The sequence below is a fragment of the Acipenser ruthenus genome, chromosome 41, assembly GCF_902713425.1.
Source record: "Acipenser ruthenus chromosome 41, fAciRut3.2 maternal haplotype, whole genome shotgun sequence".
NCBI classification, from domain to species: Eukaryota; Metazoa; Chordata; class Actinopteri; order Acipenseriformes; family Acipenseridae; genus Acipenser; species Acipenser ruthenus.
Window position 1 is genome coordinate 1802384 of NC_081229.1, and position 15341 is coordinate 1817724.

Consider the following 15341-nt stretch of genomic DNA (forward strand, 5'->3'; position numbering starts at 1 on the left):
AGAGAAGGCTTACAATTAAAACTGCTTTTACTTCATCAGCTGAACCCCCCTCCCCTCCACGGTGTAGAATTGTACCCTGTTGTGTATCTATTTCACAATGCATGTGTGTAAAAATTAAAATCGTGACTGAAGCCAAAGGATATGCAAACTCTATTCTTAGCCCTGATATCTTTCATTGAAGAAGCGAAACTAGCCATCACATCTGAGCTGTAGGGGAGTTTATAAAATTATATACAGCACGGCAAGCGCTTCCCTTTCAATACTGGCAGAACTGAAACGGATTGCTAGAAAACTCACATCATGCTCAGAAACGAGAGTTTACTTCTAGTGCAGCCCTCTCAGTCCTGAATGATTTCTGCAAGGCTGAAGGAACGATTTACTGAGTAGTATATATTATAATGAATCATTTAGCAGATGCATTTTATCCAAAGCGACTTAGAGACTAGGGAGGTGAACTATGCATCATCAACAACTGCTGCTGCTGCAGAGTCACTGCCTCGGTTTTTACGTCTCATCCGAAGGGCAGTTATTTTAAATATTACACGCTACCTCGGACTGGGACCTGTAAAGACTCCTGCGAGCTTGCGACGGCGCTAGGATAAAAGACGGGACCTCAAGGCTATAGGGTTACAAACAGGACTGGAGGGGGTTAAACCTTAAAATCCGAGTCATCGCCACCCTCCCCACCACTATGAAATTCAGCAACTCCCTGAGTTAGATCCGTCACGAGCGGGGCAAGCAGCAGCAGCAGCAGCAGCACGACGTGCAAAACGAGGCAGTGAGCGTGTATCGCGTGCGTGTGTCTGCGTCAGCGTGGTCGCCGTGGCAACAAGCAAAACAGCTTTATTTTGTTTATTATTATAATAATATTTCTCCCCCGAGTCCCAAGCTCCTATAACGACTCCCTCGAACAATTTATATATATATATATATATATATATATATATATTATATATATATATATATATATATATATATATATATATAAATAAATAAATGGTCAAACTTCTTAACGAGAGCCTGACAGACCACAAGGATCTCAGTGTGTTTATATATCCAAGAAACACGAGTGATTCAACAAAGAGATTTTTAAATTATGTACATATTACAATGTGCTGTGATTTACCGAGCTCGCTATACTAGAGGGGAAGCCCTATTTACAAGAAGTCGTTAATACCAGTTAGACCAAAACATATAAAATAACACACGATATAAATTGATATGGTGAAGCGTTCTAGTTAAAAAAGCGCGATAACGAGCCAGGAAATAAACCAAGAACATTTTACACACAAAACAGATCAAAATTATTTTAGCTCCAAAACAGACAGCTCGCTTCTCGCTGTGTGCCAGAGTTAGTAAGCAGAATTTATCAAAAGTGGGACGGAAGCGATTTTTGCCTTTAAAAAAAAAAAATTTTAAAAAAATTGGAGGCTTTTGAGTTTGCTTGTCTGGGGAACCTGAACTTAAGATTTTCAACTCAAAATCTGGAGCAACTGAACCCGTTCGGACTGATTGCAAAAACGGCCTGAATATATACTGGAAATATATTAAAAGGTAATAAAAGCAACCGATATGATATTTGAAGCTCCTTTCACATTTAAACATTTCACAATTGCTTGTGCTAGTCCAGCCCTCTCTCCTGCACAGTGGCGAAATGATAGCAGCCTTCCAGAGATGCAAAGATATGTATTTATTTTTTCTTAAAAAAAAAAAAAAAAAAAAGGCCATCAGAAAAGAATCTAGAACAGGGGTTATAATTTTAGATTTTTTTTTTTTTTTTTTTTTTTTTTTTAATACACACACAGGTAAGAGAACAAAGACAGAAACAGAATCATGTGAAAAAAGGTGGTTGCATTTGGACAGGGGAATGCGGTAGAGGTTTAGACATCCCAGCTTTCAAAAAGCAGTACATTACAACTTCAAGTCTCTTGTGGTTCGACCCGAGGATCTGTTGGGGATTCGGTTGAAATGGAAACCTGGACTGTTGAGTGGCACATTAGAGGACTGCCCTGTAACCTGTTAATCCCCCCCTTCACCCCCCACAGCAGCCTGGCTCATCAGCACCTCCTCCCCCTCTTCCCATGAACAGCAGCTTTGAATCCCATGGCAGCAGTGTTTGATCCTTCATCTACCCCACGTACACATGGCATGCTTCACCCCCCCGCCCTCCTTCTCTACACAGCAGTCATGAATTAGCTGGAGCCAGACAGCTTCTTCCTTCTTCAAAAAAAAAAAAAAAAAAAACACACAGTCCAGGAAAAAAAAAAACGATCCTCCAAACTTCTTGACAACAGTCCTGGATATGACAGCCCTATCCTTCACCTCCCCTCCCCTCCCCTCTCCTCTACACGTAGACGGCAGTCCTGGATATGATAGAGCCGTCTCTCTGGGACTCCATATCGTCGTCCACGTAGCCGGCCTCCTCCTCCCCTGCGCCGGGCCGGAGCTGCAGCACGGGCCGGCCCTCCCCGAAGCTCTCGTCGAAGCGGTCGTAACCCTCGTCCGCCTCCAGGTCAAACTTGGACTTCTCCAGGGTGTCCATCTCTCCGCTCAGCAGGATGTCCTGGGCGGTAGGGGGCGGGGCGGCGCGTTCAGTCGTAGCCTCCGACGAGTCCTCGCGGTAGGTGAAGACGGTCCCGTTGTTGTTGCCCCCGTTCTTGCCCCCGCCGAAGACCCTGGTCTTGGGGTCGTAGCTGCCCTGCTGCTCCCCGCCGCGGTAGCCCCGGTCCCTCTTTCTCCGACGGAGGAAGCAGAAGACCAGCCCGGCAATCACAAGGACCGCCAGCAGACAGCCGATGACGGCTCCCGCCACCGTACCCGGGTCGCTGCCTTGTGGCTGGGGGGGGCTCTCTACACAGGGAGGGGAGAGACAGAGGGAGAGGAGAGAGAGAGAGGAGAGAGATAGAGGTTGGTTGGTGTTGAGGCAATCGATTTTTTTTTTTTTCTTCTTTTTTCAAAAACCAAAGTGATCCTAGTTGAGGGGGTGTGTGGTGGAGAGGTGTGTGTGTTTTTTTTTTTTTTTTTAATATTCCGAAACCTGTGCATGCGTGCGTGCGTGCGAGGCGATGTGATGCGTCAGTTCTTGAGTCGCCTGGCACAGTCCAGGATTCTGTCCCAAACGAAAACCCGTTTTGGAAATCTGCTTCACATTAGAAGAAGGAAGAGGGAGAGGTTAAGAGATGGAGAGAGAGAAGGAGTGAGGGAAGGAAGGAAGGAAGGAAGGAGGCTGGCCCTTGCCTCAGTTGAACTACTTCCTTCAGAAGACTGAAGGCCAGTTCTGAGAATGAATACCGGACTGGGCAACAAGAGGCTTGGAGCTTCAGTCCTTGAGGCTCCTTTCTATGCCGGCATTGGTTTCAATAAGGTCCTAGACAAAGGTAGCAGCCCCTTAGCCCACAGCGCACACGACCATGTAATAACATGGTAATAACAGGACAACTGCCACGCTGCTATGATCTCAACTACTGGTGGAACCGAAGTACAATCAAATGGAAACTGTACGTTCACAGCGTTAGTGTAATTACATCAGGTAACAACCAGCACTTCAATGCAACTGCGCGTGTAGTTACCAAGAGATCGCTGGTCATTAACCCAGTTATTACAATGTAATGACATGCCAAACTGCTCCCAGAAAAAAAAAAAAAAAAAAGATTTCTTTAAAAACTGGGTTTCATTTCTCATTGTATTACTTTCTGAACACAGCGTTGGAGCGCCGGGATCGCTCGTTCATCCCAGATCAAAACAGTTTCGGGGTCGTTTTGGCCAATCTGCAGAAACCGTTCGCTTGGGAATTCGAATTAGAGGGCGAAACCGCAGGAGAGGTTTAGTTTAGTAAAGAGTCACTTTTTTTCCCCCTCATTCCCACAGCCTGCTCTAGTAAGCCGTTACTAATCTCATCTCTTCCATTCGCCACACAGGTCTCAAAACATGCACTTCTTAAAAGAAAAAACATGCCTGGGATGGGAATCAGACTCCCGTTGCACAGCAGTGTGATCCATTCCTGGTTTCCCCAGGAGTTTAATCAGACACACCTGTGTTTGTTAGCTAGACACACTGGGGGCTGATCAAGCTGGTAGTAAAACCTGGACTGGGTGACAGTGCTGTGCAACAGGAGTCTTATTGCCATCCCTTCATCTTACAGTTCATTTTTAAAACACCTGACATTACACTAGATTCTATACTTCTGTTCAGTGCTAGTTTAAGCTCGTCTGGGACTTTCTTAGAATTGGTATTTTAAAAACAAAATGTTAGAGGCATTCCTGGCAGCTGGAATATTGAAATGAACCAGCAGGAGCTGGAGTCTGACAGCCCAGGACTGGGGTTAAGGGAGAGGGGGAGAGAGAGAAGGAGGGATGGAGAGGGGGAGAGAGGTCAATACCAATGCAGTGAATGCTAGAGTCAGTCCGAACATCCAAACCATGAAAACACTTCTGAAGCAAGTGAAACAGGAAGAAAGTCTCCATAACAAACGAGAGAGAGAGAGAGAGAGAGAGACAGAGAGAGACTACTTCTGTTTTTAAAACTAGAAACTCACACCTAGCTCTGTTTCCATGGTGACGAGTCTATTACCCCCCCTCCCCTCCTCCTCCTTTGTGTGTGTGTTAGAAATACAGACACACAGCCTATTCCGATTTCAAAGCAAAAACAAGGCTTCTCAGTTTAAATTTACAATCACCTCTCTGCTGATAAAAAGACCAGAGAACCAAGATCAGTTTTCTATTGACCTGCTTGCTTCAACTTTACTCAAAAATAATAAATAACCTCCTTTATCCCGGATTATCCTCCAGCTCCCCCTTCTCATTTGCAGGCGGGCAGAAATCTTGTCATCTTTAATAAACTGCAGGAAACGCTTACAGAAAACACGGTCGTTCAAATCACAAAAATAGAAAAACAAACCTCAAAGCCTGTCAACGCGTCGCAGAGCCTCTCGGTTTAACTGCTGAATATTCTGGTGACCGGAGTCTTGCGAGCTTGAGCCATCGCTGGATTTTATTATTAAGAACTGAAAACCGAGACGAGATCAAAAGGGCAATCTCATCACAAGCAGCTCGGCAGAGCGTTTTTACAGGACAGCCAGTCTAATGCTCCAGCATCAAAACAGAAAATAATGTTAAAATGCTTTTCACGGTCAGCCAGTCTGTGTTTTAGGACTTGGATGTTTTGTTTTTTTTATCTGATAAAAGTTATCAGGCAACGCCAGCGGTAGAAGATCTGGATTTTATTGGAGAGTTTCACAGACCTGGATGACATCAACGCGTGCTCTGAAATTCTCTAATGAAATCCCCTTTTTATCAAGATGCCTTCGTTGCTGTAAAAGGAACCAGGGAATGTAACTAGACTCCCGTTGCAGAGCAGTTCAAAAATCGAAAACTAGAAGGAATCAAAGTCAGGCAGACAAACGTTTGGGCAAGCGGAGGAGGAGGAGGAGGAGGAGGAGGAGTCGAAGAGTCTGCCTGCTTGGTTTTGCGAGCGGTGCTTCAAGGCTCGATTGGATTTCATTACCGGGGAGGGATTATGCTTGTCCACCGCGGTTTACAATATAAAATCACTCTGAATTAATTTCCAGAGACAGAGAGAGAAAGAGAGAGAGACAGAGAGACATACAGACAGACAGAGAGAGACACACACAGAGACACACAGAGAGACAGAGAGAGACACACAGAGAGACAGAGAGAGACACACAGAGAGAGACAGAGAGAGACACACAGAGAGAGACAGAGAGAGACACACAGAGAGAGACAGAGAGAGACACACAGAGAGAGACAGAGAGAGACACACAGAGAGACACACAGAGAGAGACAGAGAGAGACACACAGACAGACAGACTTTCTGTTGCTCTGCTCCAAACACAGCTATAGCCACTCTGATAATCAGGAGCGAGGGTAAATTGTAAAATGAGGAAACTGTTTGTTCGTTTGTCAAAGACCCCAAAAAGGTTAAAAGCAGACACATCCATAGCTACTTACACACACACACACACACACACACACACACACACAGCAGGCCAGTGTGGTTTCACTGTCACAGCCCTCAGACTGCATTAGCACTCTGCTGAGCTGAGCTCCCCTTCCCTCCCCTGGAGCAGTCACTGGCCCAGCAATAATGGAGATAATGCTGCCTTTATTTATTTACTTATACAATCTAGATTTCCATTTACTTTGAACTTCTTTTGTACAGCGGGCTAAATGTAAATAGCATCATTATTATTATTATTATTATTATTTTTAAATGACGTCAGCGCATGTCATCTTCAGTTTATCTTATTGCTGCTTTGAAGAGGGGGGGGGGGGTCGGACGAGAACGAAGATGACGAACACGCGCAGGTTCTCAGAACCCCCCCCCGGGCTGCAGTTTACTGTGCAGCGTCTCTCTCTCCAGCTTGTTCAGTCTCATCAGCATCACGTCCTTTCTGACCCGTCTTCATGAAGACGCATTCGGCCAGGGAAAAAAAAAAAACGTAGCGAGTTTCAGCGAGTTTACACTCAACGAAACAGAGAGAACTCCACGGATCCAGACGGACGAAGGAGGAAGGATTCCAGATTTCTCATCCGTTAAACTGAACAGTGCTGAAGTACAGCTGCTGCATGGGCTTCACGCTGATGTGAACTTCATTACAGGCTGCTTTGAGCCAGTTCGTTGTTTCGCATTCATTATTATTTAGAGCATGCATGCACACACAGAGCTATATCATTTTTTGGATGTACACAAAATGTTTTAATAATGGTTTAAAATTTCTTATTTCAGGGCGTTTCTGACAAAAGCCCTTCAGCTGTGTAGAAAGAATCACACTGTGCACTTTCTTTCCTTTCAAACCCCTTATCTCCATAGATATAGATAAAGATCTCTCTCAGACGTCTTAATTATTCTGGGAGCACCATTAAAAATAAGTGGTTGATCTCCTCTATTGTAAAAAGCTTTCTAAAATCCAGTCGTGGTTTTACTGCAACTGGGTACAAGCTGAAGAAAAAACAAAATCGAAACACACACCCCACCGACGCCCCAGGGTGGTTTGTACTCAAAGCATTAGCACACTGTTGAATGCTCAGCTCCGAGTAGTTACTGGCCTGTTAAGAACAGATTACACACACAAGAAAGCAAGCTTCACAAACAGACTGATACAACCGGTCTGATCTGCATCTGTGTATCGCTGCTCTGAAGCAACTGAGCATGAAAAACAAGCCTGTGAAGACCAGATCCTTCCTTACAGGAGAGAGAAGAGAGGGTTTGCAAGAGAAACACAGAGACACACACACACACACACACACGAACGAGACAGAGACACACACACACAAAGGGTTTGCAAGAGAAACACAGACACACACACACGAGAGACACACAGACAGAGAAACACACACACACAAAGGGTTTGCAAGAGAAACAGACATGAGACAGTGACAGAGACACACACAGACAGAGAGAGAGACACACACACACAGAGACAGAGAGACACACACAGAGACAGAGAGACACACACAAAAGGTTTCCAAGAGACACACAGAGAGACACACTAGTTTTAAAAAGAGATCCACGTCTCACTTTAACTGCAAGCTAATTTAAAAAGAGACACCACCAGAAACTAAAATTCAATGACAGACGTCTTGACTTGAAGTATGAAAGGATTTTTTTTTTTGTTACTAACTAGCTTTTAAAATATCAAAAGTTCAAGGAAGAGGGGGGGGGGGTGAAACTTGTAATCCCCCCGCAGCTTAAAAAAAAAAAAAAAAAAAAATTAGCTCCAGAAAATATCATTAAAAGCCAGCTGTAGTTCGAGTGGCGTGTGGGTTTCAGGAAGAGGCTTCGCCTGGCAGACCCAGAGCACAGAAGCACTCTCGTACCCGGGTTCAGCCAGGTTTCCACCCCCATGCAAGCCTGCTTTTCAGGAACGTGAAGGTCAGGTATGGAGCTGGAGTCCCTTCTGTAGCAAGATCCAGAGGAACCGGTTCAACCACACCAACTGAGCAAGCCTTTGAACCAGCCCACGCTCTCGGCAGCTGTGTAATCGTCCTTAACCCTTTCTGTTCCGGACGGCTGCCAGTTCTTTTGTAGGAAAGAATATTTTATATTATATATATATATATATATATATATATTATAGTTTCAAAACATGGTAGTTTTGAGTAAGCAGCTTCAAAATTCACTGTATTATCTTTATTAATGTATTTATAGAAAAAATGTAATTATGAATTTGTATTCTAATATGTAATGATAATTCAAGTTCCATGTGACCCTTCCCAGGTGGAAGCAGTTTGCTTATTAAAATCAATTCAAGCTCTCGTGTCACCTGCAGCGTTCAAGCTGCAGACAGAATATCGCACACAGCGCTGCAATCACACTCTTCTCTTAATAATAATAATAATAATAATAATAATAATAATAATATTTCTTAGCAGACGCCCTTATCCAGGGCGACTTACAGTCGTAAACAAAAATACATTTCAAGAATACATTTCTCTCCTTGTTAACAACACGCCTCCCCTTCTGCGGGAGGGACCAGCATTTATTCAAAGAGTATCCGAGTCTGACTAAGGAAAGGGACCAGGGAAATGCATTTGCATGCGTGGATGAGGCTTGTTAGAGTCAGGCAGGCAGCGATGACACACTTACTAAAAATCGAAGATATGCCAGCCCCCTCTTCCACTCTCTGCTTTCTAAAGTCTATTGAAAGACGGGAGATATTCACAAGACACGCACACACACACACACACGCACGCACGCACGCACGCACACACACACACACGCACACACGCCACTGCAGATCACAAACAGATAAGCCATCCAGTCAGACAGGTTTAACTCTTTCCAAATAAAACAAATCTAGTCTTTATAGGGGGACGTACAGAAGACGCAAAAGCACGACAGCCTCATTCGAGACGGGTAAGATTCCTCCCCCCCCTCCCCCTCCCTCCATATAAAAAGGCATGGAAATAAAAAACATATTCTGCTCTTTTTAAAAATATTTTTTGTGCATGAAAGAGTAACACATTTACAAAAACCACAGAGAGAGCCAACGCAAGCGAGAGAGAGAGAGAGAGAGAGAGAGAGAGAGAGAGAGAGAGAGAGAGAGAGAGAGAGAGAGAGAACCAGAACAGAAACCAACACTGCCAAGAAGGCAGAGAAAAGCACTCAGGATTTCACTTCCCTCTCTGAAGAGTGAAGTCAGAATTCGATGTAGGTGTGTCTAACTCCCTCGCCTCGCCTCCACCCTGCTCCAGTCAAACCCACAGGCTGTGCGTTTCCATCTCCTTTGCAATAGTCACCACAGCCGTTACATGCTCACCTGCTCTGTGCAGCCAGTATAAGACAACGTGATTTCCCACGCCCCCTGATCCAAATGAATGTCACTTTGAATAGGCAGCGTTCACTTGTTCATGCACTCTATCTATCTGTGTGTGTATATATATATCTATCTATCTATCTATCTATCTATCTATCTCTCTGTCTGTGTGTGCCTCTCATTTTTACTGCGTCTCTTACTGTGTGTGTGTCTCTGTATGCCTGTCCTACTGCGTGTCTCTCTCCCACTCTGTGTCACAGACAGATAGCTAGAGAGATAAATATAATATATCTGTCTCTCTCAGTCTGCGTGTCCGTGTAAGTTTGCTTTGATAAAAATCAAGAAGCTGCGTTTTCAAAGTCAAAAGAAAAGCAATTGTTCCCATTTTGAACCCGGGTTCAAACCGAACCAAAAAAAAAAACGACAAAGCCACCCAGGATTAGGAAAACCTTTCTGGTGATAAAATATATAAACTCCCGAGCCATTTTTATTTTTGCTAGGAATGCCAGAACATTCTACACAGGACACTTGATATAAGTATTTCTTTATTTTAAAAGGATTGTTGGGCCTCTCACCTGTGACCAGGATGTTCTGCTCCACCTTGCCCGTGCCGACGCTGTTGTTGGCCTCGCAGATGAAGGTGGTGTTCAGTTCATAGTCCACCTTCATCACCTTCAGCACCGGCCCGTTCACCTCCACAGAGCCGGGGAGCACGCCACTCAGACTGGGAGGAGGGGGGGGGGGGGGGGGGAAGAGAGTTAGATCGGTCGTTCTCAAACTGGGGTGTCAAAAAAAATCAGGACATGGACAAGAGTTTAATTTGAAGCGTCTGGATTGCAGAGTCAGCACAGACAGCGTTAAACCAGCTCGCTAGCTCGCTCTCTATTCTGCCTCCGTTACTCAACTTCATATTCACTGACATTTGAAAAATAGGAAGTAAAAAGTTCCTCGCAAACAGCTGGATACCTCAGGAGGAAAATCTGAGGTCCAGACAACTCAACCGAATCAAAACTCGGTCCCAGTAACTGAATAATCGTTTTGTGCAGCTCGCATGCACAGCACACAGGCCAACGCTGTATAAAAACACACTGAACACCCAGGGGCAGGACAGCAAGCTACCGAACGCAACCTGACACAAATCAATCCAAGACTGCAACCCTGTTAGGGTTAAAAAGAGGTAAAAAAAACAACTGCCTGCACAGGAGAGAGAGAGAGAGAGAGAGAGAGAGAGAGAGACAGAATAGAGGAGAGACACACTGAGAAAGAAAAGAGGGAGAGAGAGAGAGAGAGAAACAGAAACAGACAGAGTGAGAAAGAAAACAGAGAGAGGGAGAGAAAGAAAAGAAAAAAGAAAGAAAGAAAGAAAGGAGAAAGGAGCCAGAGACATGATCAGCAGACACTTACGCTGTCCAGACCACGCTGGTGGCAGGGGGGTTGGCCTTGGCTGAGCACTGCAGCTCCACCCCCTCTCGACCCAGGAACCAGTTCTCATCGTAGCCCGAGATCACCACCCGGGGGGGGTCTAGGGAGATGGAAAAGCGTGTTACTACACACACAAACACACACACAAGCTGTTATGAACTCCTGGAATGAGCGAAACTGCTTGATGAAAAGGAGTCTGATTTCCATCCCTGGGACACCGCGACACTCACACTCTATGGACGCTTTGAGCAGGAAGCTCTCGGGCTGGCTCAGGGTCTTGTGCTGGATCACGCAGCTCAGGTCTTTGCCGTTGAAGGCATCGGAGGGGGTCACTCGGTACTCGCTGGTCACCGTGACCGTGCCGTCGCTGTTCTTCACCATGGAGCTCGTGCTGTTCCCCGGCAGCGCCGACACCCACGTGATCTCGGACGGAGGCTTGCCGTTGGCCGACACGCAGCGCGCCACGGCGATGGGGTCCGGACCCGCTCGGACCGGGAGCACTGTGGCGTTGTTGGAGGGCTTGGCTGGAGGGAAACAAACACACAGTGTGAGAGACAGAGGGAGAGAGAGGGAGAGAGCGAGCCAGAGAGAGCGAGCCAGAGAGAGCAAGAGAGAGAGAGCGAGCCAGAGAGAGCGAGAGAGAGAGCGAGCCAGAGAGAGCGAGAGAGAGAGCGAGCCAGAGAGAGCGAGAGAGAGAGAGCGAGCCAGAGAGAGCGAGAGAGAGAGAGCGAGCCAGAGAGAGCGAGAGAGAGAGCGAGCCAGAGAGAGCGAGAGAGAGAGCGAGCCAGAGAGAGCAAGAGAGAGAGCGAGCCAGAGAGAGCAAGAGAGAGAGAGAGCCAGAGAGAGCGAGAGAGAGAGAGAGCCAGAGAGGGAGAGGGGGAGCGAGCCAGAGAGCGAGAGGGGGAGCGAGCCAGAGAGCGAGAGGGGGAGCGAGCCAGAGAGCGAGAGGGGGAGCGAGCCAGAGAGCCAGAGGGGGAGCGAGCCAGAGAGCCAGAGGAACGAGCAAGCGAGCGAGACACACACACACGGTCAGGGAGACAGTGGCAGAGAAAGAGAGAAAGAAAGAAAGAAAGAAAGAAAGAAAGAAAGAAAGAAAGAATGAACGAACAAAGACACAGAAATCAGAGAGAGAGGGTCAGAGAAAGAGTACTGTAGTATAACCAGCTTGATCAGCCCTTGATCAGCACAGACGGACAGTCACACCCCCCCCCCCCCCTCGCTCACCCAACACAAACAGCCTGGTCGTGCCCTCCTCGTTGCCGCTGGGGTAGGTGGCGTACTCGCAGATGTAGTTGCCCTCGTCCCCCATGGTGATCCGCTGCAGGACGATGCTGGGGTCCAGCAGGGAGGGGGCCCGGAAAGCGATGCGCCCATCGATGCTCTTTTCGGGGTAACTCGCTCCAAACTGGGGGTTGAACACGGCGATGTTCACTTTCTTGCCATCAGGGGTCTCCCGGATCCAGGTCACCTGACTCTTCTTGACCTCGCCCGTGGGGTCGGAGAAGCTGCAGCGCAGGGTGACGTCCTGCCCCGGGAACGAGGAAACCTCCGGCTCCACCTTCACCCTCTGAGAGTCGGCAGCTGAGAGAGGAAGGGAAAAGGGGTTAGCACTGCTGTCAACTCTTTTTAAAAAATCAATTAGGCTGTGTGGTCCAGTGGTTAAAGAAAAGGGCTTGTAACCAGGAGGTCCCCGGTTCAAATCCCACCTCAGCCACTGACTCATTGTGTGACCCTGAGCAAGTCACTTAACCTCCTTGTGCTCCGCCTTTCGGGTGAGACGTAGTTGTAAGTGACTCTGCAGCTGATGCATAGTTCACACACCCTAGTCTCTAAGTCGCCTTGGATAAAGGCGTCTGCTAAATAAACACAATAATAATAATAATAATAATAATAATAATAATTGGTCATTTCAGCAAATCGACTTGGGAGACTAGGGGGGTGAACTCTGCTTCATCAATAACTGCTGCTGCTGCAGAGTCGCTTCCAATAGGACCTTGTTTGTTTGACGTCTCATCCTGAAGGACGGAGCACAAGGAGGTGAAGTGACTTGCTCAGGGTCACACACAGGGAGTCAGTGGCCGAGCTGGGATTTGAAGCTCCTGGTATCTAGCCCCCTTTCTGTAACCACTGGACCCCCAAGCCTCCTAAAATTTCCAATTCCCAGTCCCAGTTTGGTCTTCATGGGACTTGGGGTAAAAAGACTGGAAACTAATTTCACGACATCAAAAAAATACATATATCAATTTCTAAAGAAAACCACACACACACACACACACACACACACACACACACACACACACGTGTCTCTTATTCCATATTTCAACACGGAACTGGACTGTTTGGGGTAAATGCTGGAGTCAGTTTTGATGAGTCCTTTGCTCAGACATCATGAAGGACTTTGTAGGAAACACCCTTCAAAAGAAAAACAGTGAAGTCACTGGGCAGGTTTATAGCAGATCTTATCAAACCCAGCCGTCAGGGTCCCTGCGTCTGCTTTCTTCCATTCCAGCTGAGCTCTCAATTACTTCACTAAACCCCTTTAATTGAAATGATCATTTGCTTAAAATTAGACTTTAAATGTTTCTTAGCTCCTTAGAAATAGCTGCAGATTTCAAGACGCTTATAAAATGTTATCGTGAGCGTGAAATCTTAAGAGCTGAGAAGAATTCATTAAAAAAAAAAAAAGACAAATTAAGCAAATTATTAGTTCAATTCAGGCTTTAGGTGAAGTAAAAAAAAAAAATCGAGGTCAGTTGCAGTAAAAACGAGAGGGGTTGGGAAACTCTGGCTTACCTTTGTGACATATATAATATATAAAGGAATAAATTGTCCACAAAGACAAACCTCACCCCCCCCACCCCCGCATTTCACTCTCCTCTCCATCAATCCAGACAGTCACACTGCTGCCTTTCGAGCATTCAGAGCAGCTCAACACTGATCTCTTGTGAAGATCACAGGGGAGCCCGAAGCCTCAACACTGCAGGTTTGATTGAACACCGCCTCGGCTGAACCATTCCCCCCTGTCACTTATTCTCCCTTAATTAAAAAAAGGAGGTCCTGACGGAATCAAGCAGACACGCTGCTAATGCCAGTAAAACTGTCTGTCAGCCAGACGCTCCGCGACGAGGGCCCAGGGGCCAGGAGCCACCGCGGCCAGTCTAACGAGGTTAATTAAAAACAAATCAAGCGGGGGCGACTTGCGATCTTTCGGCGACAGTCTGTTAGCGGGACCTTCAGGAGAAACGCAGCCGGGCCGAGCGCGGTCTGACAGGTGTGGAGAGACCGTGCCAGCTAAGCCACAGACTGCCAACTAACCATCAGATAAAGAGGGGAGGGGAGAGGAGGGGGAGAGGAGGGGGAGTTCACAGGCAGTCAACTCAAATCACATCACATTGCTGTGAATCCTGCCTCTGCAAAAGTTAGCATCATGTGCATAGATATTATTACACAGAGTGGGAGAGAGTGTATGAACAAGTGAACACTGCCTTTTCAAAAGCAATAGAGAGATAGATTATCTATCTCCAAAAAAACAAGAGATTATTCAAGAGGCAGAGGGGTTAAAGATTTGGGCAAGCATTAAGGGAGCAGTGCTGGGGAGAAGCCTTGATTCATTGTACAGTAGAATTATTTTAGCTAAATTAGTCATTTAGCAGACGCTTTTATCCAAAGCGACTCAGGCTAGGGGGGTGAACTGTGAATCATCATCAACTGCTGCAGAGTCACTTCCGATAGAGATGAGCTGTCTGTGTGAACGATTCTGGTTAAGAATGTGCATCAGCCGTAGAGCAGAGGGAGGGAGGGCTGCTGTGCAGTGTGGGGTGGAAAGGAAAGCTGTTTTATTTTATTCAAAGCAGCAGCACCAGCAGTCACATCGCTGAAGCAAGGACTGTGAGCAAACAGAAGCTGTGTGTCAGTCTCTAACCTTCACTCACGCTGCGGCACGGACACCCCCCCCCCCCCCCGAGGCGAGAGCAAGGCAGAGCACTCCCAGAGCAAACACAACACTGTCACTTCACATCACCATCCCACCGGTGCCACACACACGCTGCAGACACACACACACACACACACACACACACACACGCTGCAGACACACACACACAAAATATTTGCATCCCTGGTTCTTAAATGTCAAAACAGCAGCGCCCCCCGTTAAACTCAATTAAACTCCAGCCGCGTGTCTCAAATTCATACTACGCATTCCAGAACTCTGGAGGAGACCTGGCAAGAGCCTTCGCTGTGTGTGTGTGTGTGTGTGTGCGTGCGTGTGTGTGTGTGTGTGTGAGGCTACAGAGCAGAGCCAAGATTATTTCCGTCTGTACGAAAAGAGAAGCGTGCGCGTGCAAATTTCAGAAGGAACCGTCATGCATGACTTAATCAAGTCAAATATATTAACCTAGTTTGTATTTATTTTTTTCCTCCCAGATGTCTACTTTATGTCATCTTGTATTTGAGAGAGAGAGGAGAGTATTTATTTAGTGCATGTGCCTGTCTTGGCTTGCCTAATTTCACATTCCTGCGTTCTCTCAGAATGGTGACTAACTGCAAGAGCTTCACTCCTCTTGCGAAAGACGATAAAAAACAAACAAAGTAACAGAAAAGTAAAAAACGGGTTCAATGGCTGCTTTCTTACTCAAGCAGCAGC

At 46.5% G+C, this 15341-nt stretch overlaps 1 protein-coding gene across 2 annotated transcripts in view; it reads right to left on the reverse strand.

Moving 5' to 3' along the window:
- LOC117964905 (nectin-2-like) overlaps positions 1-15341 on the reverse strand; it is a 31675-nt gene that overhangs the window by 11509 nt on the left and 4825 nt on the right. The window contains exons 2-6 of one of the 2 annotated variants that reach the window (XM_059011102.1): positions 11921-12277; positions 10927-11220; positions 10679-10796; positions 9850-9998; positions 1765-2850 (exon numbers count right to left, since the gene is read on the reverse strand). In XM_059011102.1, the coding sequence (XP_058867085.1) occupies positions 2345-2850; positions 9850-9998; positions 10679-10796; positions 10927-11220; positions 11921-12277 (1424 nt within the window). In that variant the 3' untranslated portion in view covers positions 1765-2344. Of the gene's footprint in view, positions 1-1764; positions 2851-9849; positions 9999-10678; positions 10797-10926; positions 11221-11920; positions 12278-15341 lie in introns of those variants that run through there. The other variant, XM_059011103.1, reaches the window with a different exon arrangement.